The sequence below is a fragment of the Phacochoerus africanus genome, chromosome 15, assembly GCF_016906955.1.
Source record: "Phacochoerus africanus isolate WHEZ1 chromosome 15, ROS_Pafr_v1, whole genome shotgun sequence".
Taxonomy (NCBI): domain Eukaryota; kingdom Metazoa; phylum Chordata; class Mammalia; order Artiodactyla; family Suidae; genus Phacochoerus; species Phacochoerus africanus.
The window spans coordinates 90,256,965-90,282,457 of NC_062558.1; the positions used below are offsets into that span (position 1 = coordinate 90,256,965).

General features: G+C 42.4%; 1 protein-coding gene across 3 annotated transcripts in view; it reads left to right on the forward strand.

The window, feature by feature from the left end:
- WDFY4 (WDFY family member 4) overlaps positions 1 to 25,493 on the forward strand; it is a 280,348-nt gene that overhangs the window by 153,988 nt on the left and 100,867 nt on the right. For all 3 annotated transcript variants that reach the window (XM_047759613.1, XM_047759614.1, XM_047759615.1), the window contains exon 40: positions 24,610 to 24,687. In XM_047759613.1, the coding sequence (XP_047615569.1) occupies positions 24,610 to 24,687 (78 nt within the window). The remainder of the gene's footprint in view (positions 1 to 24,609; positions 24,688 to 25,493) is intronic.

Consider the following 25,493-nt stretch of genomic DNA (forward strand, 5'->3'; position numbering starts at 1 on the left):
TCAAGAAAGAAAATTTGAAATTGGCTCTGTCTTTGGTGAAAGCAGTCTGCCAAAGATTTTGTCTTCTGCATCAATTGAGGTCTCATCCATACATCCATTCAACAATTTTTTTTTTTTTTTTTTTTTACGGCTACACCTGTGATATATGGAGGTTCCCAGGCTAGGGGTCAAATCAGAGCTGCAGCTGCCAGCCTACGCCACAGCCACCGCAATGTCTGACCCAAGCTGCATCTGTCAACTATGCTGCAGCTTGCAGCAACACCAGATCCTTAACCCACTAGGCAAGGCCAGAGATCCAACCTGATCCTCACAGAGACAATGTTGGGTTCTTAATCTGCTAAGCCACTACAGTAGCTCCTTATTCAACAAATTTTTTTTTTTTTTTGTCCTTTTAGGGCTGCTCCAGTGGCACATGGAGGTTCCCAGGCTAGGAGTCTAGTTGGAGCTGTAACTGCTGGCCTATGCCACAGCCACAGCAACGTGGGATCCGAGCCTGAGTCTGTGACCTACACCACAGCTCACAGCAATGCTGGATCCTTAACCTGCTGAGAGAGGCCAGGGATCAAACCCGAAACCTCATGGTTCCTAGTCAGGTTTGTTTCTGCTGCACCACAACAGGAACTCCCTTAACAAGTTTTTATTAAGTGTTTATTTTGGTCCTTGCTCTAAGCAATGAGGTTATGGAAGAGAGAAAAACTGACATATTCTCTGCTTTCATGGAGACTGCATGCTAGGGGTGAAGGTAGACAGTAAGAAGATAAATACATTTGTAAATATTGGGGTGCTAATTGCAGTGAGGAAAAATGGAGCGGGGTGAGTAGGGGAGGGTGACAAGTGAGGCTCTGGGCTACTTAGATGGAGTTAGTCAGAAGCCCTCTCTGCAGAGAGATGGGGAAGGACAGGAGCCTTGTGACTCTCCGGGAAAGAGTGGTCAGGTAGGGAGGACCACCAAGCAGAGGCACTGAGGCAGGTGTGTGCTGGGGGTTCTAGGCAGCCAAGGCCAGTGTGGCTGGACTGCAGTGTGGAGCGGGCAGCTGTGGGGGAGGTCTCCCTCAGCTGCTAGTACCAGGAAGGACCGTGCTTTTCCCTAGCAATTTACCAATAGCAGAACTTCTGATATCGCTATTTTTCGTCTTTCATCTGACTCTCAGAAGCCAGAGATAATCCCAACTTGTGTAACTGCACATACCCAGTGGGATAAATTTCTGCAAAACACACGTACACGCACACACATTATTGTACTTCTTCCTTCCCAGCCTAGTCCCATTTTACCTCCAACTTGATTTATGTACCTTTTCGATAGCTTATTCTGTCTTATGGAATTTTAAAAGACAAATTATTTTTGAAACAAAGTGGACTTAGTTTTAATTTAAAAAATGAATTATGCCTTTGCTGAGCAGCAGCATCCCCCACTGGTAACTCAGTCTGGGCTGGGCACAGTGCCTGGTACGTAGAAGGTCCTTAAAGAATGTGTCAGGAGCTGCACGGAGCTCCCCCTCCTTTCTGTGGGATGAAACTCAGCAGCCTTCAGAGCCCGCATCCATCACTCATCCGCGCGAGATGCTTTTGCTGCTAACAGAAGGCACAACTTCTCAGGTACATATGTACACTGTGATGTCATAGGATAAGAGCATCCACTATTTGCCCTGGGGTCTGTTTAATTATTTTTAAAAATTAATTTTGATTATTACAGCTGATTACACCTCAGTGAGCAATGTAATTGATATTTTCTAATGTATCCCAAGGAACATTTTGTACAACACGCTTTTTGCTGTTGAAGGTTAAAGACTCCGTTATTGGTTTTTCCCTAAATATGCCCACATCATTAGTCCCTCCAGTGAGAAGGTCGCCATCTGGAAAAAGCAGCATGGAGACATTATTCAGGCACAAGTGCATGAAATTGGTGTTTCTGCATCTTCTGTCTCTCTTCTGGAAAGAAGAGGCTTGTAATTAAAGGAGTTGGTTTTGGAGGAAACATTATTCATTTGGTGTTATTCCTTATCATGTCAGTGGCTGACAGCTCTGTAGCACTGATAAATTGTGCCTTGGAGTGAGACATAAGATGCATGATTCCTAGTTCCTAATTCCTTCATTTTCAGTAGAAAATATCGTCTTCTTGGAAACTGAGCTGAACTTTGAGGCAAGGCTGATGTGATAGATGTTATTTCTTCTTTTTCTCCCTGAGACCCTCATCGCAGTCCCTTCTGGGATTAGACTGAAGTCATGGTCTCTATCAGGGTGGATACTGTGGCATCAGCTTGTCAGACAGAGGTTGGCTCCCTGGAGGTCACCAAAGGCCAGTTCAAGGTGTCCAGGGAGCCAGTTCATCATGATGCCTTCAGCTTGGCAAGATCCGGGGACTGTACTCTAGCCAACCATCCTTCTTCCCAGCCTTTGGGGTGGCTCTGGTCACCTGTTCAGTTTCAGACTTTCTTGTTTAAAAACAGGTTGAAAACCGAATCGACAACCAGTGTTGGTTTCCTAGCTTTGGCAGACACACCATGGTGGTGTGTGATGTTAACGTTATGGCAAACCAGGTGAGGGGTTGGTGGGAATTCTGTGCACTGCCGTTACCTACTTTTCCGTGGATCCAAAATTATTCTAAAGCATAAAGTGTGTCATTCTCTGTTTCTTTTTTAAAGCATCAGCAAACAGAAAATGGGCATGGGGCACAGGAACGTGGGAGCTAGGGGCCTGGTAGAAGGGGCCCTGAGGATGAGTGGGTGAGGCCTGTGGGCAGGGGGATGTTTGGAGCTGCTGTAGGTGACGAGGTGGGCATGGAGGCAGGTTAGGGAGGGGGGGCACTGTGGCCCGTAGGTGGGGGTTAAGCAGGGGAATGGCATGTTTCTGTTTGTACAGGTTAGATTGGCGTTTAGGGCCGCTGGGGCTATAGCATCATCATTCAGGTGGGAGATGATGGAGGCTGTACTGGCAGTGGTCAGAGCAGTGGTAATCAAAGAATACACAAGAGAAACTGGTTGGGGTGTGCAAAAAAAAAAAAAAATAGAGGGCCACCCAAGACAGAGGCCCTGGTTGCAGGCCTTTTAAATCTGGCCACAAGGAGAGTATGCCCAGGTATAAGAAGTGCAGACACTGTGTGATTCAGATGGTTCCTTGGGGCTCTGCAGAGAAGGGGGAGGAACAAGCCAGAAGAGCAGTTGGCAGGAGTTGAGAGAACAGGGTCACTTCTATCCTGTAAAGGGTGGGACCTCTGGGTGGGAACAGCCAGCTGACCCAGGTCTTGTTCAGCAAAGCATGAGCTGGGTTTAACCCCACTTTCCTCCTGAGATTAACTGTACCATGTGCTCAGAGGCTTTATAGAGGAGCAGAGGCCGGGGCAGCAGGGCTGGGCTCTGTGTTCTTCACGTTTCCATGGCTTTTGGAAACAGCTGAGCCAGCTTCCAGTGGCCGTTCTCAAAGCCGTATGTTAGAAAGTTGAAGTGTCCCATAGGGAAGCCAGGAACATATGAGAATTAGCAGAAGGGGGTGAGAAGTCACCAAAAGCCAGAGGGAGGGCAGCACAGTGCAGTTGCTAAAATACCAAAGACAAGGGTTTTTTTACAGGAATTTTATGTCCACCCCAGCAAGGACAGGAAAGCACTAAACATTTATTCCAAGGCCCCACGAGGTCCCTGAAAGGCTGCCCTGTGGGCAAGCACCCTGCCCACCCTGATGCACCAGGGCCCCCTGCAAGACCAGTGGGGCCCATGCCTGATGATCTCAGACACTGGACACTCGTGTGGCCAGGATGAGGTGGACCTGCCACTGGCTACTTTCCTGAATATGTGGCCAGGCCCACCATCTCCCACTCCCAGCCATGGAGCTAAGGCTAGCAGTGAGGTGACAGCTATATTAAGGGCAGCCCTGGCTCAGATCCCTGGAAAGGAAAATAACATTTTTGACCATCCGCTCTGAGAACTTTACCCATTATCTCTTTAAGAAATCATTGTGGAAATTTTGAAACAGTTATAGAAGTAGAGAAAATTAAAAATGAATCTCCAGAGTTCCCTGGTGCCTTAGCCAGTTAAAAACCTGGTGTTGTCTCTGCTGTGGTTCCCATCACTGTTATGGCGTGGGTTCAGTTCAGTCCCTGGCCTGGGAACATCCATATGCCACAGGCATGGCCAAAAAAAAAAAAATCCCCATGTGTTTATCCATCACTTAACTTCCAAGTTTTCATTTCCTGGCCCATCTTTCTCATCTCTATCCCTCCCCACTTTCTCCCTCTGCACAGAATAATTTTGAAACGACATCCCAAATAGCATGTCATTTCATGTGTAAATGTTCCTATATACTTATTTTCTCTTTTAAAAAAACTGTGAAACCCAAATGAAAACTGCAGAAAAGGAAGCAAGTGTGTGGAATTGGAAGGCTCGAGCAGTCCCTGTGGGAGTGATCATGCAGCTCTTGGTCTTGCTTTCTGCGTGCTGGTATTCCTCTCCTGCTGCTGAGAGATTTTCAGTCTTGCTGAGGCTGAAGGCACAGTGACACCCCCCCCTCCCCCCCCTGCCGAGAATCCCAGGCCTCTGTTTCAGGAAGGAGGGTGAGGGCCGACGGGGGGAGAGTGCTTTTCAGTTTAGTGTTTTGGCACCTCCATGTCTGGGGGTAAACAGCCCTTGAGGTGGAAGCCTCAGATTTCTCTCACCTGGGAAAGAGGCTCAGGACAGGAGAAGAGGTTTTTGAAAATAGAAAGGAACGGGCTTTGAAATGAAGGGGAAGTAAGCGGTGGAGTTGAGGGAAATAGCCGAGGAAGTCAAAAGAGCAACTACGAAAACAGAAGTCAGAATTCCCGGGGATGTTCTACTGTAAAAGAGTTGTCAAAAATCCTTAAGAGGGTATAGGAAATTTAAAAAAATCTGAAATTCCAAAGGTTGTCACATGGACTATTTTTACATCAGCTTGTCATAAATTCAATGTGATGTTCTGGGGCAAGGGAGAAGGGACTTTCCTGGGAGATAAGTGTGCCTTTAAAAGAGGTGTTTAGGAGCAGGTGGCCTAACTTTGGGGGAGAATGAAGACACGTGAGGACTTCTAAAGTGGAAGGGGTGACAGGCCCAGAGATTGGTGAGGTCATGGTAATACATCCTTGCTGGTGGACCTGCAGGGCAGAAGGATAGCCGTGTCAGCAGATCAAGAGAGGAGCAGGCAGGAGGAGTGAGCCAGGGAAACTGAGGAGAAGGGAAGAGTGATTCAGAAAACCTGCCAACCTGGACTTTGTGAGAAATCACAGTGCTGTGTTGTTGGAAAACCCCATAGTGAATGTGGTGGGTACAGTCTTGTGAGCCAGTAACTGAATGGGACTCTAAGTTATAGGAATAAAATTACTCAGAAACAAATGAAAGTATAATTTTTAAAAAACAAACTTTGGGAGTGCCCGTAGTGGCTCAGTGGTTAACGAACCCGATTAGTATCCATGAGGACTCAGGTTTGATCCCTGGCCTCGCTCAGTGGGTTAGGTATCTGGCATCGCTGTGAGTTGTGATGTAGGTTGCAGACACTGCTGGCTCAGATACCCACATTGCTGTGGCTGTGGCATAGGCTGGTGGCTACAGCTCCAATTCAATCCCTTGCCTGGGAACCTCCACATGTGGTGGTATGGCCCTAAAAAGCATCCCCCCAAAACAAACACACAAACCTTTGAAAAGTGTAAATTGCTTCTTTTGATATGAGCATTGTTACTAAGACCTTCTACTAAATGGGAGTCTTGATTTTCTTAATTGTGGTGGTGAGGCTGCTGATGACACTTTCTCTTGACACATTTCCCAAGATAACAGACCCTAAAAATAATGTCACTCTCCTCAATCTGATCTTGGAGCTCTTTGTGGTGTCTCTGGACTAGGGCTGTTTCCAGAAGGGACTTCCATAACGCTCTGGTTCTGATGGTATTCAGGGGCAAGAAAGAAAAATGATGGAGTCCAGTAACTTATTTCTTAAACTTCTGAAATTTCCTTTTCCACTTCAACTGAGAGTAGAATCTTTATGTTATGTACTGTAGCCTTTGATCATGCAGACAATTGTGTTGCAACACCAAATGCAGCTTCGTATGGTGATTGTATCTTGGTCATGGAGGTGGGGGCACAGTACTGCAGGGTCATGGCAATAGAGCCAAGTCAGGGCTGTGTGTGTTCATGTGTGTGTGTGTGTGTGTGGACGTGTGTGAATGAATTAGCCCTTTAGCTTTTAGCTTTTCTTCTGGTGGTCTGGGCACTTGGTAAGTGTGCTCCTTCTCATTTTCTCTCTTCCTGTGACGGACACTCAAACACGCACAGACACACATACACCCTATTCATAAAACAGCTGATAGAACGCACCCATCACATTCAGTGAGGAGTGAGCAGGAAGGAGTTAGTTTGAACTAGAAACTCTACACCAGAACTGACCCCGGATGATAGGCCCAACAGCAGGGGATTTGAAACAGGAGTCCCACCACCAACATGACATTAGTATCCAGAATGAGGAGAAGGATGATATTGGGCTTATGGAGAGAGTGGCTTTCTTTTTCTGTTTTAAGACAGGCTTAAACGTTACTAGGCCATCACAAATCCTTGTTAAAAGAGTTTGAAAAATGCAAGTAAATGAAGAAAGCAAACACTGATACCTTTAATGATGTTTCTTTACCAAGTGCATCATTTGTGAGACAGCTTTATCTTCATAATAGAAGGATAATTAACATCACTAATTATCTAATTAAGTTCATTAAGCATCCACCAACAGTGCACCGTGAAGTTGACATTATGTTCTACTGTCAACAAATGCTTTTGATTTCTTAGGAAGTAATTAAAATGTAAATTAGCATGCGATTATATGCACAGGGGAAGTTTTGAATCAGATATTCATTTCAGAACTGCTTAGAGCAACATCGTTTTTGTTTTTTTCTTCAGTAAAACAGACATCTTGCTATTAATGGTATTTATTAAAGTTGCCATTTGTTATTCAATATTTGAATCATTTCAAGGTTATAGTGCTGTATGACAGTGTTTAGTTGATAGATTTGCTACGGTGCTTTGTGCTTTTGTGCTTATTTGCACATTTTATTTAGAATGTATATTTGTGTTTGGGTCCTTTGTGTTTAACAATATCACAAATGATTTTTTTCCTTAAAACTTTCTGTAACTTACAGTCTCGGGCTGAGCTTGCCCTTTAAAGGCATTTTAGGTCAAATCTTTCAATATATTTATTTGGTCATGTTAGGCTCGGGGAATATCATCATTGACTTGCTCATAGCAGGTGACACACATGCTCTTACATTCCTAGGAAAGAAGGAAACTGCCCAGATTAGACTTGTGGTCCAGCCGCCCTTGGTTGCAAGTTCACATGTTTCTGCCTTCTTAGGGCAGCCCATTGGTTTGTAATGAAATAGTATATAGCTGGAATGGGTGTGTTGTAGTGCTAGATACAGTAACCTGGTCAGAATAGGACCCTTCCTGAAACATTACAGAGTCTCTAGACATTTGCTGGAAAAAGAGGCTCCCAAGACAGAAGCCGCTGTGCCCACAGCCTCAAGCTTTCTTTCTTCAAACAATCCTGATGGAACCTGGGATGCCCATCCTTTACCAAATGTATAGTTTCCTGCGAAATCTCAGTGCTCCTGATGCCGCCTCTGCCATCTTCTTCCGTGAAGATGTTGGGCCATTTGAGCTTCCAGCCGATGTCATCTGTTCTCAGAGGAAAAGGCTCCGCTCATTTTATTGAACCTCCTCCATCACTTCTTGGATGATTATCTTCAGGTATGGATATAGGTGGTGCCAGACCCAGACCCCTCAGTTACATGGGAATAAGATTTCAGATAAACGCAGAGAAAAATACAGTGGCTTAAGAAAGATTGTCTCTTGTCCTCTTGAGAGGATCAAGGTCAGGGCTTGGCCATGAGAAGAGTCTGCTGAACTCTAGCTACTGTCACTGTGGGTGCAGACAGCCCAGTCCAAGTAGAGAGAGGCTGGCATCCTGGGGCGGACGGGGGGCAGACATCATTGCACAGTGGCTGGTAGTGGATGTGAGGCCAGCTGGACTGTGGTGAGTAGTGACACCTCCCTGAGAAACTCAGCTGCACAGGACCAAGGCTCCCCATAGAGACAGGCAGTTTTGGGGTGGACCTGGCTTTTTTTTTTTCCAAGCTCTGCTGGCAAGCCTCAAGCTCTGGTGTGGTCTGAACTGACCTGGGAGAAGGCAACATCTGTCTAGAGGGGCTCCGTTTTCTAATTCATGCAGAGGACAGTGTCTAGACTAGCAGAGACCCTGACCCGACAAGGGGATCCTGCTGCTAACATTGCATGATCATGACCTTCTCCAAATGTGTACCAAGTACCTACCTCAACTAGCAGACAGAATTTCTCTTCTAGTATTTTCTTCTTGATTGTTTACTCTTAAAACTCAATGTGATCTGCTATATCTGACTTACTAAGAATGCAAAGTCCACACAGTAAACATATATTTAACACCATCAGTTACTCCCTTTGTCCCATGGCTGGCTCATGGACCTGCCTCCTGCTGGTCACTGTAGCTGGTGCTAAGGGATGGCTCCGTCACTGAGCTCCACAAAAGCGCAGGGGCCACCATGGGCTCCGCCACCTCAGAGTGGCCTAAAGCTGCCTCTTTGAGTGTGGTCATTCAGCCTCACAAGAAATGGAGTTAAATTTGTTTTGCTTTTGGCAGCAAGTGATAGCTTGAAATCTCTCCAAGAGAGCAGGCACTGAGGTTACTTACGTTCCGTGAATCAATGGAATATTCTCAACGTAAGGTCACAACCACTGCCATTGAAAGGCACATCAATTCTAAATCATTTTTAGAAAAGTCTTTAGGGATGAATATTTAGTTTCTTCTCCAAAGACTTCTACCCAAACAGAAACATTCTACCCAAAGAAAAAGGTTAGAAAATATTAACTAGATCTCACCTCCTTCTGCTAGTTACTTACTGATTTTTTCTCCTCTCTCTTCTATAGTCTTTTATTTCATTACAAAATCAGCTAACTTTGTTTTTGTTTTTCTTTTTAGGGCCCCACCTGCAGCATATGGAGGTTCCCAGGCTAGGGGTCGAATCAGAACTACAACTGCCAGCCTACACCACAGCCACAGCAACACCAGGTCAGAGCCACATCTGTGACTTACACCACAGCTCACAGCAACACCGGGTCCTTAACCCACTGAGCAAGGCTAGGGATTGAACCTGCATCCTCATGGATACTAGTTGAGTTTGTAACCACTGAGCCACAATGGGGACTCCAGGCTAACTGTGTTTTTATACTGTACATGAGGGCTGTCATTGAGGATTATTTCAAAGTATTCCAAGTCCAAGCTCAACCCATAATATTTTAATGTACATAAACACTTCATCATGTGCAAATCAACATCATATGAATTTATTGGAGACGCGGTAGTCCTCCTTAAGAATATATATTCCCTAAGGATATAGAAATGAATAACACATGACCTCATATTTAAGAAATCCTTGTGGTCTAGTTATTTATCCCCCTAGGTAGATTATATCTAATAAGAATTACAGTAGAAGGGTTCCTGAAAAATATGTATATAGATTAATATTTTATGAATTAAAACAGATTTGAACTTACTTTAGGATCTTGTCAACCTGAAGAAATCCTGGGTTGAATCCTTTTGCAAACTAAACACAGCCCTGTACTTTAAAGGCTAATCATGTCCAGGAATCTATTTTGAGATTCTGGTTTTTACAGATTGGTTTTCCTAGTGTGGGGTATACCTACATTCTAAAAACTAACTTTGTGGTTGAGGGGAGGTTATCATGTTCCCAGAAAATGCCTTCAATTTTTAAAAGTTGTGACTTTCGGATGGGGGAAACACATTTGTGTTTGCTTACTTCTCTAAATTTGAATATTTAAAACTTAAATGTATTCCTCAATGGAAAAATGCTTTAGAGTTCATAAGACACCAACGTCCCAAACTACATAAATGATGAAACGGCAGATGGCCGTGGAGTGGGGAATCAGTCTGGGGCCCTCCTGAGGCGCTGCTGCCATTCACAACCGCTAGGCCCCCACTCCCAAATCGGCCGCGGGGCGCCTGCCGCAGGAGCTACAGCCGTGTTCTCGCTCTGGGACCCATCTATTATGAGAAACCATTTTGGTTAATTAAAAAAGTCTTTCGAAGTCTCAGAACAGGAAGTTCTGAAATTTTCCTCTCTTGCGCGTTGTCGATGGGGGTTGGTGCAAACTTGGCTCCAGGCCTGGTGCAGGAGGGAGGAGAGCCTGAAGGTGAGGAGAGTAGAGACCGCAGAAGAGAGCGTGGCAGTCCAGGCCTGCGGGCGCTGGGTCCACCCAGGGGTCTCTGGGGGCTGGTGTATCTACTGCTATAATTAGGAATGATTGAAGGAGTAACTGAGCCTTCAGTGAAACAAAAGCGCAATTGTGTTGGATCGATTCTTGCAAATGGTTCCGAACTCATTGGACTTCTGTATCTGGGGCCTGGAGCACAGGCTTCAGGGACAGGTACTGCAGGGAGCAGTACCAGGCATCTGCTCTGAGTTAGGGGAGAAAAGACAGTAAGCAAAAAGGACTCGATGAGGCAATATTAGCTAGTGTGACATAATCTAAAGGCAATAGGTGATATACTGGAGACTGACTTGTGATTGCTGTAGACTGGAAGTAATCGTAAAGTGATAATAAAGCTGGAAAGAGTAGCCATTCAACACGTGGGGAATGAAAACTCCTGAAAAGGACTCAGCTAGTTCTAAGGCTTGACGGTGGCATTGAATTTGTACATCTGAGAACAGAGGGGTCCATATAAGTGGAGTACAGAGATCAAACAGGGGAGTGGTCCAGGAGCAGGGCGGCAGGGGCCAGTTGTCAAGCATCATTCTGAGTTCTCCAGGGCATCAGAAGATACGCCTAGGTCTGTGTTTCCATTTGCATGTATACCTCTGCCACCATGTTGCTATCATCTACTAAACACCCACTTCTGCTCTGAACAGTCCCTCCTTCAACATTCCATGCACATTTGTTGATTTCCTACTGTATCCCAGGCCCTTGGTTTAAGGGCAGAGGACAGTGACCAAAAAAAAGGACCTTTGAGGCTCACTCTCTAGGTGGGTGAAATAATTAAAATGTTAATAAGTTGAGCTTGAGATGAGACTTAGAGGAGGAGGAAGAGGGGGATGAAAAGGAGGAGGGAGGATATGAATGAAGATTGGTGATGAGGGAGGGCCCCTCCAGGTGCAAAGGGACAGTTGTGACCAAATGCCTTTGGGTCAGTTGCTGGCCTGGTATTACTGGAGGCTCATGTTAGTGTCCATTCTAACAGCCTTATTTAGTTTAATTACCTCTGTAAAGGCCCTGTCTCTAAAGTACTGTCACACTCTGAGGTCCTAGGAATGAGAGATTCAATATATGAATTTTAGGGAAACACACTTCAGTTGATAACGGCAATCTCAAGTCTCAGTCGTGTTCAGGGGAAAATGTTCCCATGGATTGCAGCCCCCAAGGGTCGATTCTTAGATTCATCTCTCATCCAGACCCCTTCCTGTAATTCCTAACCTTCCACTCCTGCCCAGAGGTGTGTGTCTCTATGTGCCTTTCCTCTGAGGATGACGGAGACAGGGGGAGACTGAATTCAGGGAAGGTCAGCATGGTGATGCTTCACATCTGTCTGAGTCTCCTGATGCCCAAGAAGGGGACAGAGAGGAGGGAAGATGGCTTTCTTGAGAAGGTCTGGTACCTGCAGTTCCGAAGCTTTCATCCTTTGACGCACTGGAGCATGTGTTTTTAAGTAGTCATTCTCCATGTACTCATGACGATTGAATTTAATAAAAACATCACAGTTCAAAAAAGACAAATTAGAAACCACTGTTCATCTTGGAAATTAATATGTGAGTGAATTTAACAAGAGATGAATTGCGCTGTGGTGATCTGGTCCCTCTTCACCCACTCCGAGCGCCAGTTGTTTGTCATTATTGCTGGAAATATGATTATTACCCTGGTATTGCTTGACGTTTATTAAGAATCCAGGGGCTATGTCTCCATAGTAGAGAAAAATGCAATTATCTGGGCACTTGGAGAAGAGAGGGTTTCCTGGCCTGAGTCATCCAAAGGGATATCCTCTGAAGACACCTCGACTGTGGCCTGATGCAGACCCAGGCCACTCTGTCCCTTGGCTTACATTGTGCCTTCTTGATAACTGGCTGCTAATATTTTACAGGTGCACATGTGGATATTATACATGATTTACCAACAGGGAAAGCATTAAATTGTTTTCTCATTAACTGCTTCTACCATCTAACTAAAGCCATGTCTCCACTAAGAACTTATGTTTGAACGCAGATATATCAGCTTTATGTAGAGAAGGCACAATAGAAAAATTACATAGGTCATCTTTTCTTTGAGTGTTTCACAACCAGAAAAATCTTGAATTTCAGATGGGTTTAAATCTAGCAGTGGGAGTGAAGAGCCAGAACTGCCCAGCTCCTGACCCGTCCCCTGGCCCTTCTGGGTCTCATTAATTCCAACCATGAGGAGTGTTTTACTCCAGGCAGGAAATGACCAGCTGCAGAGACTTTGGCTCAGAGGCGTGACAAAATCGATGAGCTTCATTTTGGACTCTCAAACATTTATCTGTTGTTGTTTCCATTTGCCAGGCCCTTGGGGACAGAGATGGGTGATGTCCTCGAGGAGCTTATTCTAGGGGTGGTGGTGCTGGTAAGGGACTCAGGCACTGTAATCTGGGGCCCTGCTGCTGCAGGGGTTTATGCTCTACGGTGGGGCCCTGAGGAAGTGTGCTGGGAAAGAGAAGGGTATTAATGATAACTGCCAATGACATGATCACGACAAGGGGCTTGCACAAACATGGTTTCCTCAGTTACTCACTCACTAATCCCTCATCCTCTCAGCATGCACCAGCGCAAGAGAGGTGACCAGTGAGTAATTCCTGTGACGAGTGAGAATGTGGGATCCATGGAGGAGGAAGTCTCTTCCATATCTGTGGTTCATTCTTGCCTTGATGAATGGAAGGTAGTATGAGTTTAACTTGAACCTGTCACTTCTTTCTTTGGCTGGAGAAAGTCAGATGGTAAAGGAATCTGTAGTTGATACTAAAATCAAACAGCATGATTGCTGCTTTTCCTTTATGGAATTACGAGTGAATATGTAGAAGCCTTAAGAAAATTGCCTACTATGGAGTCGTGTTTTATAGAGTTAAGTTTTAAAATATATCCATAGAGTGAAAATCAAGTTGGCAACAATACTCTTAAAATTCCCTTAAATTATTCATAGAGAACAAAACCATTTGTGGTTTTGTGAATTTGGTACCATCCTTCTGCGCATCTGCCAGGCAGCCTTTTCGCCATTTTGGGGATTAATTACCATGTCCCTGTTAAAGTGTCTGATGAAGTGATTGGCTTATGCAGTCAGCAGGGGTGCGGGGGGGGGGGCAAGATTTACCAAAAATTATTTGTCTTCAAACATGTGAATTACATTTGTACAATGAGTTGTTTATACCTGAGGGAAATGTGGACCCTTGTCCAATTGAGAAGAAAGCAGACTCATGTCTTCCATCTCAGTTTCATCATGGGGCTTAGGTGGAAGGGTTGTGAGAATTCCATTGTATTTTTGATGCAGTTTTTATTTGGGGATACTTTTCATATTCATATCCAATACTTCCCTATGCCCCTTACCCAGTTTCCCCTGTTGTTAACATCTCATTGGTATCTTCATCAAAGCTGACATCATTGCATTGCAGGTAAATATCTTCTAGTCTTATTTTGCTTTCATTAGTTTTACCACTAATCCAGGTTGCAATCCAGGGCAGCGCATTACATTTAGTTATCAAGTCTTCTAAATCTCCTCTAGATGGTGACAATTTCCCAGAGTTTCCTTGCTTTCATGATCTTGACAGTTTGGAAGAATACTGTCCAGATATTTTGCAGAATGTGCCTCAGTTGGGGTCTGTTTAATATTTTTCTCATAATTATCCTGGGGGTATGGATTTTTGGAAGGAAGGCCAAGTGCCCTTCTCATTAATGTCATAATCGGGTCAGGGTTCCTGTCGCCATGTAGCATCATCACTTGGTGAGGTCAGATCTCATCACCTGGTCATGATGGTGTCCACCAGACTTCTCCACTGTAAAGTTACTCTTTTTCCCTTTCCATACTCAGTTCTTTGGAAACAAGTTATTAAGTCCAATCCTTAAGGTAAGGAGAACAATTAAGCTCTGCCTCCTGATGAGGGAAATATCTACACACAGTATCTAAAATTCTTCTGTAAGAAAGGTTCGTCTCTTTCCCCCATTAACTAATTTATACAATCTTTTATTTATATCTGTAGGGACTCATCCATATTTATTTTATAATTTGGGCTATAATCCATTAAGCCTTTTATTTATCTTGTTGCTCAAATTGTTCCAGCTTTTTGCTCAAAGTATTTAATTGATCTCACACTTACTTTCCCTGTAGCTCTCTTGATCTTTTTTCCACAGATCACTAATATGAATCCATATGAATTTTATGTGTTTTAATGCAATTCAAAATTGCTCCCTAGTATTTTTGGTGGGTGTATTATTCAGGAATAGTTATGCTACAGTAACAAACACCCCCAAATCTAATTGCCCTAAAATAACAAAGGCTAATTTCTCATACATGCTACAGGTGCATTGTGAGCTGTTCGGGAGTCTGCTGTGTCTTAACCTCACCTGGTGACACCAGCTCACGGAGCAGCCATATCTAGAACTTTGAGCACTGCTATGGCAGTTTAAAAAAAGCTTAGCAAACTGAGCATGAGCCCTTACATTTCTGGCACACTTCTTCCTGCTCTCACTTGGCTCAAAGGTGGCAGGCAGGGTGATCATGCCTTGTAGCTACAGGAGAAGAGAACTGGAAATATTTGACAAATAGTAATACTAACCAGCACCCTGTATTTTCTCTCAGTTTTCCTTTTCCATGCCAATCTATACACATTTGATTGTTGTTATAATTAGCATACTATTTTCTAACCTCCTTTTCAAAAACAAATCTCAGTACATCAAAGACCTGGTTCGATAGCATCAAATCTTTTTTGACACCAGGGCTGCAGTGAACGGTTACATAGGTTGTACACTAGGGCATCTGGCGAGAGTGGCAAAAGGAAGCTGAAATTCAGTCTTTGTCTCACTATTCAGGTTATCCGTGCAGGTCCAGGACAGAATCTGCCTTAAGGGGACCCGAAGGTGCTGTGTGGGTTAGCAGTGGCCCTGTGAACATATGTGTGGTACTGCCTAATGCTCTACTGTAAGGATGGACCATCCCTCCATGTGTTGATATTTAAATTGTTTAATTTCGAGACACTATAAAGAGGATGGTGGAAAATGTTTTCCAGTGCATATTTGTGCGTGTATTTTATGATTTCCTTGGAGTAAATGACTAGCAGTGAAAATGTTAAGTCAAAGGATTAAAATGCCATGCATCATGTCAGCACATGGTAGATACAGCGGCATTTCTCACTGTTGAGTTCTGTTCCAAACCCAGCATGTGCTGGGCTTGGCTGGAGAGGGCAGGACCAACAACTGTAATCTCGGTACTAAGTTTCCGAGCAGGATCTGAGAGGGCTGTGTTTAGCTATTAGCCTTTCTTGTTTTTGCTAGGCCACACAGCTGTGATTACAGGACTAATGATGCTTTAAACAAACAATGTAATGACTGTCATCAGTGACAGTGGGCACTTCCCATGGGATAGCTTGGGCAAGAGGGTCACCAGCAGCCAGCTAGCCCCAGGTGCCCGGGCAAAGGTGGGCAGCACCAAACTGAGGTCTCTTGACTTTAATGTGACCCTCCACGTAGGATGTGCCTTGTTTCCTGTTCCAAGATCTGATCTGTGTGCTTTAGTCAAACCCCTCTCTAAGGAGGCACTGGGACAGCAGGGCACGGGCTTTTTAAACCAGATCTGTTTTCCCTTTCAAATCTCCAAATGGCCTTCTGAGGCCCTTGGTTCTACTTCAAAGGTTCTCATACTCTTTAATACATAGGCAGTTGCTAAGCAAAGTATATTTAGCTCCAATAAGCAATGCACAGCTCTGCTTTGAATTTGTGTCCCATCAATGTGCCGTATTCACTGCCACGCAGGCAGATGGGCCTCTGCCCTTGAACTGATGCAGAATGCCCTCCTCCTGTCTCCACATCCCAAGTATGACAACTTTCCAGGGCATGAAAGGTCTCAAAAGGCAATAGCAAAGTAATGTTTGCTTAGCACTGTGGAGACACACAGGGTGGAAACCACATGGGGAAGATGCACATGGTGGCAGAACCCAAGAAGTCATCTTCTGGTACTGCCAACGCCCATATTGTTGGAGTCACTCATCCTTACTTGTCCGCAGTTTCCACTTTTGTAAAATGGGAATAATCTTAATACATATTTGTCAGGTAGCTAAAATATTAAATGTGATAATGCATGTGGAAACTGTTTTGTCAGCTGTAAAATGCTATGTGCAAATCAGCTGATCAGATGTAATATTGAGAGAACAGACTGAGAAATAATAAATATTTGGACAATCAACAATTTTATACAACCCATCAGTGCACCCTTGGTCAGGTCCTTCTCCAATCCTCCTACCATTCCAAGCCTGCAGCCCTGCTCAGCACTCAGGGGAAGCAGAGCCATCTCCCCCCGACTCCACCCCGGAACTGGAAGCCATCAGGTGTGAACCACCTCAGTCTCCAGTGTTCTGTTCACATACTCATTCTCATCCGAACCCATCCTCACGTCTTTCCCTCCAGCTTCTGAGCATGAGGAGCACCTCCCTTCCTCATAGCCCAGGTCAACCTCAACACGGGCTGCTGATCCCATCCTTTCTTCTCTTATCCTATGGAAGTTGCACCATCAGTGACATATATCTTTCCTTTGCTTTCAACCCTTCTCCCATCTACTGCCAAGCCCCTTTCAGCCTAGTAATACACTAGAGTTACAGCCTTCCTCTTATATTGTATGGCCCTATTCCCACCTCTTTGTTTTCTCTTCTTCAGGCCCTATTCTCACCTCTTTGTTTTCTCTTCTTCAGGGTCAAGTTTGTTTGTTTGTTTGTTTGTTTGTTTGTTTCTCTCTCTCTCTCTCTTTTTCATCTTTGTCTTCTTAGGGCTGTGCCCACGGCATGTGGAGGTTCCCAGGCTAGAGATCTCTTCAATTGTTGGCCTATGCCACAACCACAGCAACGTGGGATCTAAGTCACATCTGTGACCTAAACCACAGCTCATGGAAACACTAGATGCTTAATCCACTGAACAAGGCCAGGGATTGAACCTGCATCCTCATGGATACTAGTCAGGTTCGTTAACCACTGAGCTGTGATGGGAACTCCCAGAGTCAAGCTTCTTGAATGAGTCGTCTATATTCATCATCTCCATATTTTTAGTTGACCCATTGCTATCTAGTTATTCCTCTGAAATACCTCTTGCAGAAGTTAGCAAAGACCAATTTCTACAGATAAATCCCAGACATTTTCAGGCTTCATCGTACAGGACTTCTCTGATGCATTCACTGTGGTTACACAGCCTTTGGTTTCCATGACATGTTTCTTTCTGATTTTACTTAAACTTTTCTAACCTTTCTTCTCCTGGCCTAAACTTCTCTGGTGTTCTCAAGGTTTCTGACCTTGTGTCATCAGTTTCCTCTCTGTACTTATTCTCCATGAGGGATCTTATCATATCTCTGGGTTTATCTATCGTCTGATGGCTAATGACTCACAAATCTGTATAGAACTTGGACCTCTCAAGCTTTCTTCTAGGGATGGCCAGCTGTACCACTGATATTTCAAACTGAACATGTTCTCATGTTGCTCTTTCTCCTGTTTTTGTAATCTCTCAATTTTTTTTTAGTTTAATTCATTCGATTAAGCAAACTAGAAATTGTGGAGTAATTCTTACCCTCTCACACAGTCACCAATTCCTCCCAATTTTATTTTCCATGTGGTTCTTGAATTTGGCTCTTCTGATTCACTCATTCCATCCTGTGGACTCTCATGTGTGCTGTCATGATAACGTCTAAGAGAGTGCCCTACTTCCAGTCTTGTTTTCATTAAATCCGTCCTTCAAATTGCTACCAGAGCGAGTTAGCAAAAATGCTAATGGAACCACATCAGGCTTCTATTTAAAACCATTTATTCAGGATTCAGCTAAAGCAGCATCTCAACCAGGGAGACTTCTCTGAATACAGGTCTTGCCATGGTCCCCTCTTCTATGTGCTAACTGTGACCTGTGTCACTGTGTCCTGAGATAGCTCTGTCTCAACATTGACCATGTCAACACACAACAATATGCTCTTCCATTGGACTTCACAAAGCCCGACTGGGGCTCAGCCTTGTACTCCAGTGCCTGGAAAACATTAGGTGGGCAGTGACTCTTTGTTGAACTTAACAACAGAGAAAACTTGGGAGTAGACATGGGGTATCTGAACAAGGGTGTAAACAACCCTGCACTGCAGCTGTTGTAGACAGGGTATTTCTTTGAAGAGGAAAGATGATTTATAACTGAAATCAAACACCATTTTCTATAACTGTTCCTTTTGAAGAGACCATCTAGGTGGAATTTTTTCAGTGATCTTTTCCATGACTTACACCTAAAGAGCCTTTGAGTGACGCTTGCCAGCTTACAAAGTATTTTCCTTCTACAGTCTCATCCTTTCTCCATAATGTCTCTTTAGAATAGGCAGAGGAGGTAATATTCCCTTCATTTCAGAGCTGCTAAGTCAAATTACAGAAACATTAAGTGAATGTGGAATGTGGCTGGCAAAGGCCAAAAACCAAGTCATCTGGACTCTAACTCTTTCTACCTCACACACTCTCATTTAGCAACACTCAGAACAGCATGGATGTCTGAATCTCTTTTCCTAGGTCTGGCTGGAGTCTGCCTGCCTGAAACTCCCTAGCCTGTCCCACTCTGCCCCCTGGGACAACTCTCACCAGTCCCATTCTTCCTCAGTAAGATGGCACATTTGCTGTTCCACAGGGGCTGCTTGCTTTGTGTCCAAGTTTCCCCAGGAGTTCTCTTCTGTGGCTGTGCATCTCCAAAGCATCGTATTAGAAAACAGTCTGGGCTTTTGCCTTAGATGTAAAATTAGTCAAATTTGTCAACATTTTATGTCACTTGAGATGCTCGTAATCATTGTTACTTATAAATGTGTGTAAACATGTAAGAGCAACATTAAGGAAAATTTTGCAAGAAGAATAAAGGAAGAAAAGAAAAGAAAGAAATCACCCAATTCCCACCACTCCAAAACAGTAACTAGGGTTCTAAAAATTATATTGTTTCCATATTTTTGAGTCTTGGCTGATGAACACTTTTTTATTTCATTGAAGTACCACACATGTAGGAAAAAAGTGTTCAAATCACAAATATACAGATTTAAGAATTTTCACAGAGTCAACATGTGGCTATCACCTAGGTTGAAAAATACAACATTAATGCCATCCCCTCTTCTGGTCACTAGCATCCTCTTCCCCCAAAGTAGCCAATTTCCCAGCATCTAACATGATACATCAGTTGTCTACATTTTACTTTTATGTATATGAAATAACATCACATACTCTTCTCTCTGGCTTATTTCACTCCAAACTATGTGAAATTTATCCATGTCATTTCATGAAGTAGTTCCTTCATTTTCATACCAATAGAACATTTTCATAGAGTTCTCAGACTTTTTCTCCTTAGGATCCCTTTACCCTCTTGAAAATTATTGAGGACTCCAAAGAGCTGTTGTTTGTATAGACTGTATCTATTGATAGTTACCATATGAGAAATTAAAACAGAATTTTAAAAATAATGCATTTATTACTTCATTTTAAAATAATGGTAATAAATCTATTTTGTGTAAGCACAAATAGCATTTTTAATACATAACTATATTTTTCAAAACAAAAAAATGTAAAAAAGTAGTATTTTATTTTTGCAAATTCTTTAATATCTATCTGGTGTAGTAGGTGACTGCTGGATTCTCACATGTGTTTCTTTATTCACTCAGTTGTAATACGTTGTTTTGGGAGAAACACATGAAGAAAAACTGGTCTTTCACAGATACATAGTTAGAAAAGAAAAGTATTTTAACAGACTTTTCAGAAAATTGTAGATATTCTTCATTGATACTACACCAAAATTCAAGTAGTCTTTTCTTATGTTTCTTGAAACTTTTATCAGTGAAATGTTTATACTCTGGTACATTAAAATGGATTGATTGTCTTGCAGTTTGAGTGGATATTTAACCCATACATGATATGCAGCGTATATCAGAGCATGCATGTAATGTGTATTGGGAATATTGGTTCCCTTAGTTACATAGATCTCCCAAGTGTTAACATGTTTCATTATGCAGTATGGAAAAATCTTGTTCATGACACATATTATCAGAACAATATTTATCTACTGGGAAACTGTCAAGCTCAGGGTGGCAGGAAATTTTTCCAACGTTCTAATACTTGAATTTTGAAAGCTTAAATTTTATCTTGGGCAGAAAATACAGTCAGTGGTTTTATTTGATATGATAGCTTCACTTTGTTCATTTTCAAGAAAATATCTGCCAGATGCCCAAGTCTTTATAAGTGTAACTTTGTCTGTCAGTCATTCTTTCAAAGAAAAATGATATTCTATGAAACAAAAAGCAGTTAGTTCAGCTCATAACTCTAACAATTGAACAAGTGCTTTTCCTTGAACCCGTCTTCATAGTTTCTGGTATTCAGAAGTGCTTCATGCAGATTTCCCATTTTATCACATGGACCATTAAAAAAGTGTATTCAAAAATTGAGATTTCATAAAATTAATCATATGAACTGTTTCATCAATGGCATTAAGTGAAGATTTTTTTTTTCTTTCGAGTTGCTAGCAGTGAAGACTACATACAGTGATTACTGTATGGTTGGTGCCAATGCCTTGATTTGGGCTATGACACTAGTTTTACTCACTGTGGCTTTTGGACTGTCAATGCAAACATCAACACTGTGCAAAAAGGCAAAGATGTCCTAGTATTTTGAAAATAGTTTTGACTTCATAGATTCCCTGAAAGGGTGTCAGGATCCATAGGGATTCATAAGCCACACTGCAGGAACCATTACCTTAGAGGATTCAGTATGTGAAAATATCATAATTTGTTTATCCAGTCTATTGCTGATGGACATTTGCATTGTTCTCAGTTTGGGACTATTTCAAACACTGCTATTATGAACATTCTCTCACATGTCTTTTGAAACACACATGTGTGATTTTTTTTTGAGTATATATCTAGGAATGAAATTACTGGTTCACTAGGTATGCATATATTCATCTTTTAAGACACTGTGAATGTTCCATAATGGTTGTACCTATTCATCAATGCAAGAGCATTCTAGTTGCTCCATATCATAATCAAAACAGGATATTATTAGCCTATTTGAATTTAAATATTCTTATTGTGGATGTTTGTTTGTAGAGAGGTAACCACTTTCTCTTGTCTCCTGACCATTGACATCCTTTTGTATGAAGTACCTGTTCAAATGAGTGGGAGCTTAGATCGACTTTAAAATTTTGCTTGTTTTTTCTTTCATAATTTCATGAGAGGCTCTATGATACAAAACATTTTAAAATTGCATTACTTAAAAATATTAATTTTAAAATCTTCGTATTTATTGAGGGAAAATTGTATATATTAAAAATGTGCAACTTGATGTTTTGATGCACCTACACATAGTGAAATAATCACAATGTGGGTTTTCTAGAGCAAAAGTTTTCGATGTTGAGAGATCCAATTCATTATTTTTTTTCTTTTATGAATTGTGCTCTTTGGTATAAAATCTAAGAACTTCCAGCATTTTATTGAAAGAGAGCAGTAGAAGCAGATATCTTTGCTTTGTTTCTAATCTTAGAGAGAAAGCATTTATTGTTTCACTTCAAATATAATCATTACAGTTGCTTCACTTCAAATATAATCCTTAACCCACTGAGTAATTAACAGATCCATCACTTCACATAGTTACCTTTTATTTTCTGATGAGAGCACGTAAATTCTAACTTTTTAATAAATTTCAAATATATAGTGCAATATTATTATCTGGAATCACAATGCTATACATTACATTTTCAGAACCTCTCATTTTGCATGACTGAAGTTTTGTACCTCATAATCAATATATCCCCATTTTTATAAAGGAATGTATTTTGTTGTTTTTTTCCCCCATTTTCCTGGCTTGATTTTGCACTTTTCTCTCCACTGTGACCCTGACATCTTGATTTCATTGCCAAAAAATAACCCATCAATGTTGGGGTTTTTTGCCAATTATATGCCAATAAGTTAGATTACTTAGATGAATAGACAAATTTCTAGAAAGACACAAACTATCAAAACTGACTCAAAAAGAAACAGACAATCAAAATATACCTATAACAAGTGAAGGTATTGAATTGGTAATAATATATTTTTTTTTGTCTCTTTTAGGGCCGCACCTGAGGCATATGGAGATTCCCAGGCTAGGGGTCTAATCGGAGCTGCTGCTGCCAGCCTACACCAGAGCCACAGCAACATGGGATCCGAGATGTGTCTGTGACCTACACCACAGCTCACAGCAACGCTGGGTCCTTAACCCACTGAGTGAGGCCGGGGATTGAACCCACAACCTCATGGTTCCTAGTTGGATTCGTTTCCGCTGCGCCATGACAGGAACTCCGGTAATAATAATATTAAAAAAACCCTACCCATCAAGAAAAGCCTAGGCTCAGAAGTTTTCACTGTTAAATCCTGTCAAACATTTAATGAAGAATTGATATGAATTTTTCACCAACTCTTTCAAAAATTAGACTAAGGAGCATACCTCGACTCATCCTATAAGACCAATTTTAGACTGATACTAAAACCAGATAAAGATACCACAAAAGAAACCACACTCCAATATTTCTATACACAGAAATGTAAAAATCTTTAACAAAATGTTAACACACTGAATCCAGCAACGTTAAAAAGAATTATACACCATGATTAAGTGGGATTTACCCCGATAATGCAAGGTCGCTTTAATATCTGTTTTTTGTGGGGGTTTTTTTTGTTTGTTTGTTTGTTTGCTTTTTAGGGCTGTACCCGCAGCATATGGAGGTTCCCAGGCTAGGGGTCAAATCAGAGCTATAGCTGCTGGCCTACACCACAGCAATGACGGATCCGAGCCGCATCTGTGACCTACACCACAGCAACGCCAGATCCTTAACCCACTGAGCAAGGCCGGGGATCGAACTGGCAACCTCATGGTTCCTAGTCAGATTCGTTTTCGCTGTGCCATGAGGGGAACTCCTAATATCTGAAAATAACTAATATAATAACCAAATAGGATAAAAAAACAAAAATCACATGATCATTTCAGTAGACATGGAATAATATCTGATAATATCTCATACCCTTTCATGAAGAAAAGAAAACCTTAATCAACTAAGGAAAAAGAGAACTTCGACAATGTGGTAAAAGGCATCCATGAAAAAGCTTTAGCTAACATCACACTTAATAGTGAAAGACTGGGTGGTTCCCCCTAATAATGAGAATAAGACAAAGATGCCCACTCTCACCACATCTAGTCAACATTGTACTGGAGGTTCTAGACAAGGCAGCTAGGCAAAGAAAAGAAATAAAAGGCACCCAAATTGGAAAGAAATGATCTCTGTTCAAAGATAACATAAGAAGATTATCTCAAATAATTCATAGAAGAACTATTAGAACTAATGAATGAATTTGAAAAAGTTCCAAGAGACAAGATCAACCCACATAAATCATGTTCCTGTATACTAGCAATGAACAATCTAAACCAGAAATTAAGAAATCATGAAATGTCCATAGAGGAAGAAATGTAGATTAGTGTTTGCTTTGGCCTGGAAAGATGGAGGAGAAAGAAATAATAGCTAATGGATGTGGAGCTGCTGCTGCTTTTTTTTTCTTTTCCCAATATTATGAAAACACTATAAAATTGACTGTAAAGATGATTGCACATAATATACTAAAAACCATTGAGTTGGAGTTCCTGTTGTGGCACAGTGGAAACGAGTCTGACTGGGAGCCATGAGGTTGTGGGTACGATCCCTGGCCTCCCTCAGTGGGTTAAGGATCCGGTATTGCCGTGAGCTGTGGTGTAGGTCGCAGACGCGGCTCGGATCCCATGTTGCTCTGGCTCTGGCGTAGGCCGGCGGCTCCAGCTCCAGTTAGACCCCTAGCCTGGGAACCTCCATATGCCGCGGGTGCGGCCCTGAAAAGACAAAAGACAAAAAACAACAAAACAAAAAACCATCGAGTTGTACACTTTAAATGGGTGAATTGTATGGTATGTGAGTTACATCTAAATAAAACCTGTTTAATAAGCAAGTAAAAAATATTTATAAAATGGAAAAAAATGAGAGCAAGAATCTCACAACATGGACTCATACCCAGAACCAGGAAGATCTCAAATTGAAGAGAAGAAGATGATTATCTCTTAGAAGCTAGTTCATCACAACTGAGTGGCAGCAACCCACAAACGTGGATGTGAGTGTGTATGTGAATGTGTCAGCATAGGTGACACATGTATTCATGGGATTGTGACTGTTTCGACCAACAAGTCCTGTAACTGTTACTTCCTCTGGTAATTGACCAAAGCAGAGAAATTCCCATCTAAAATCTCAACGGTTGTTACCTGTGACTTGTTTTCTCTTTTCTCCAGGACTTCGTGTCATGTATCGAGAACTATAGACGAAGAGGACAGGAACTATATGCATCTCTATACAAAGATCACGTACAGGTAAGAAATACAACTGTTCTGATACGGACACAACTTAGAATAGATTTACAAGGAGATCCTGCTGAATAGCATTGAGAACTTTGTCTAGAGACTCATGTTGCAACAGAAGAAAGGGTGGGGAAAAAAATGTAATTGTAATGTATACATGTAAGGATAACCTGACCCCCTTGCTGTACAGTGGGAAAAAAAAAAAAAAAAAGAAATATAATCGTTCCTTTCTCTGCTTAGTAGCCTGGAATCCAAACTTGAACTAGAAGTAAAGAATCACAAGGGCTCTTGGATTCAGTTCTAAATTAGCTAAGTCCTTCATTGGTTACCATTTCAGTCCCACTTCCATGACCGGTGTGGTGGGATTTGGACTCACACTGTCAGCAGCTGAGGAGATAGGCAGTGTGTCCATCCACTTCTCTACTCATTCACCCAGTAGTAAATAGGCAGTGAGAGCTCAGGGCACCTCAGACCCTGTCCTAGGAGCAAGAGGCAGGATTGTAAACACAACAGACACGGGCCTCACTCTCAGATAGTGTCACTCTAAAGAAGAGACACACTGTGCAAATCAATCCATCATTATAACTTGGAATGAGCAGTGGCCAGGGAACGTAGAGGTACAGTGGGAGATTATAATGGGGGGAAGACTTTAATTCGGGCAGATTAGAGACCCTCTCCGAGGGAGTGACCTTTAGATTGAAACCTGAAGAAGGGGGAAAATGGGCTGACGTATTTTAAGGACATGGTTTTGGCTAAGGGGAGAGAATGTGCGAAGCTCCTGAGTCAAGAAAGCCCTGGATGACACCAGTTAACTGGAA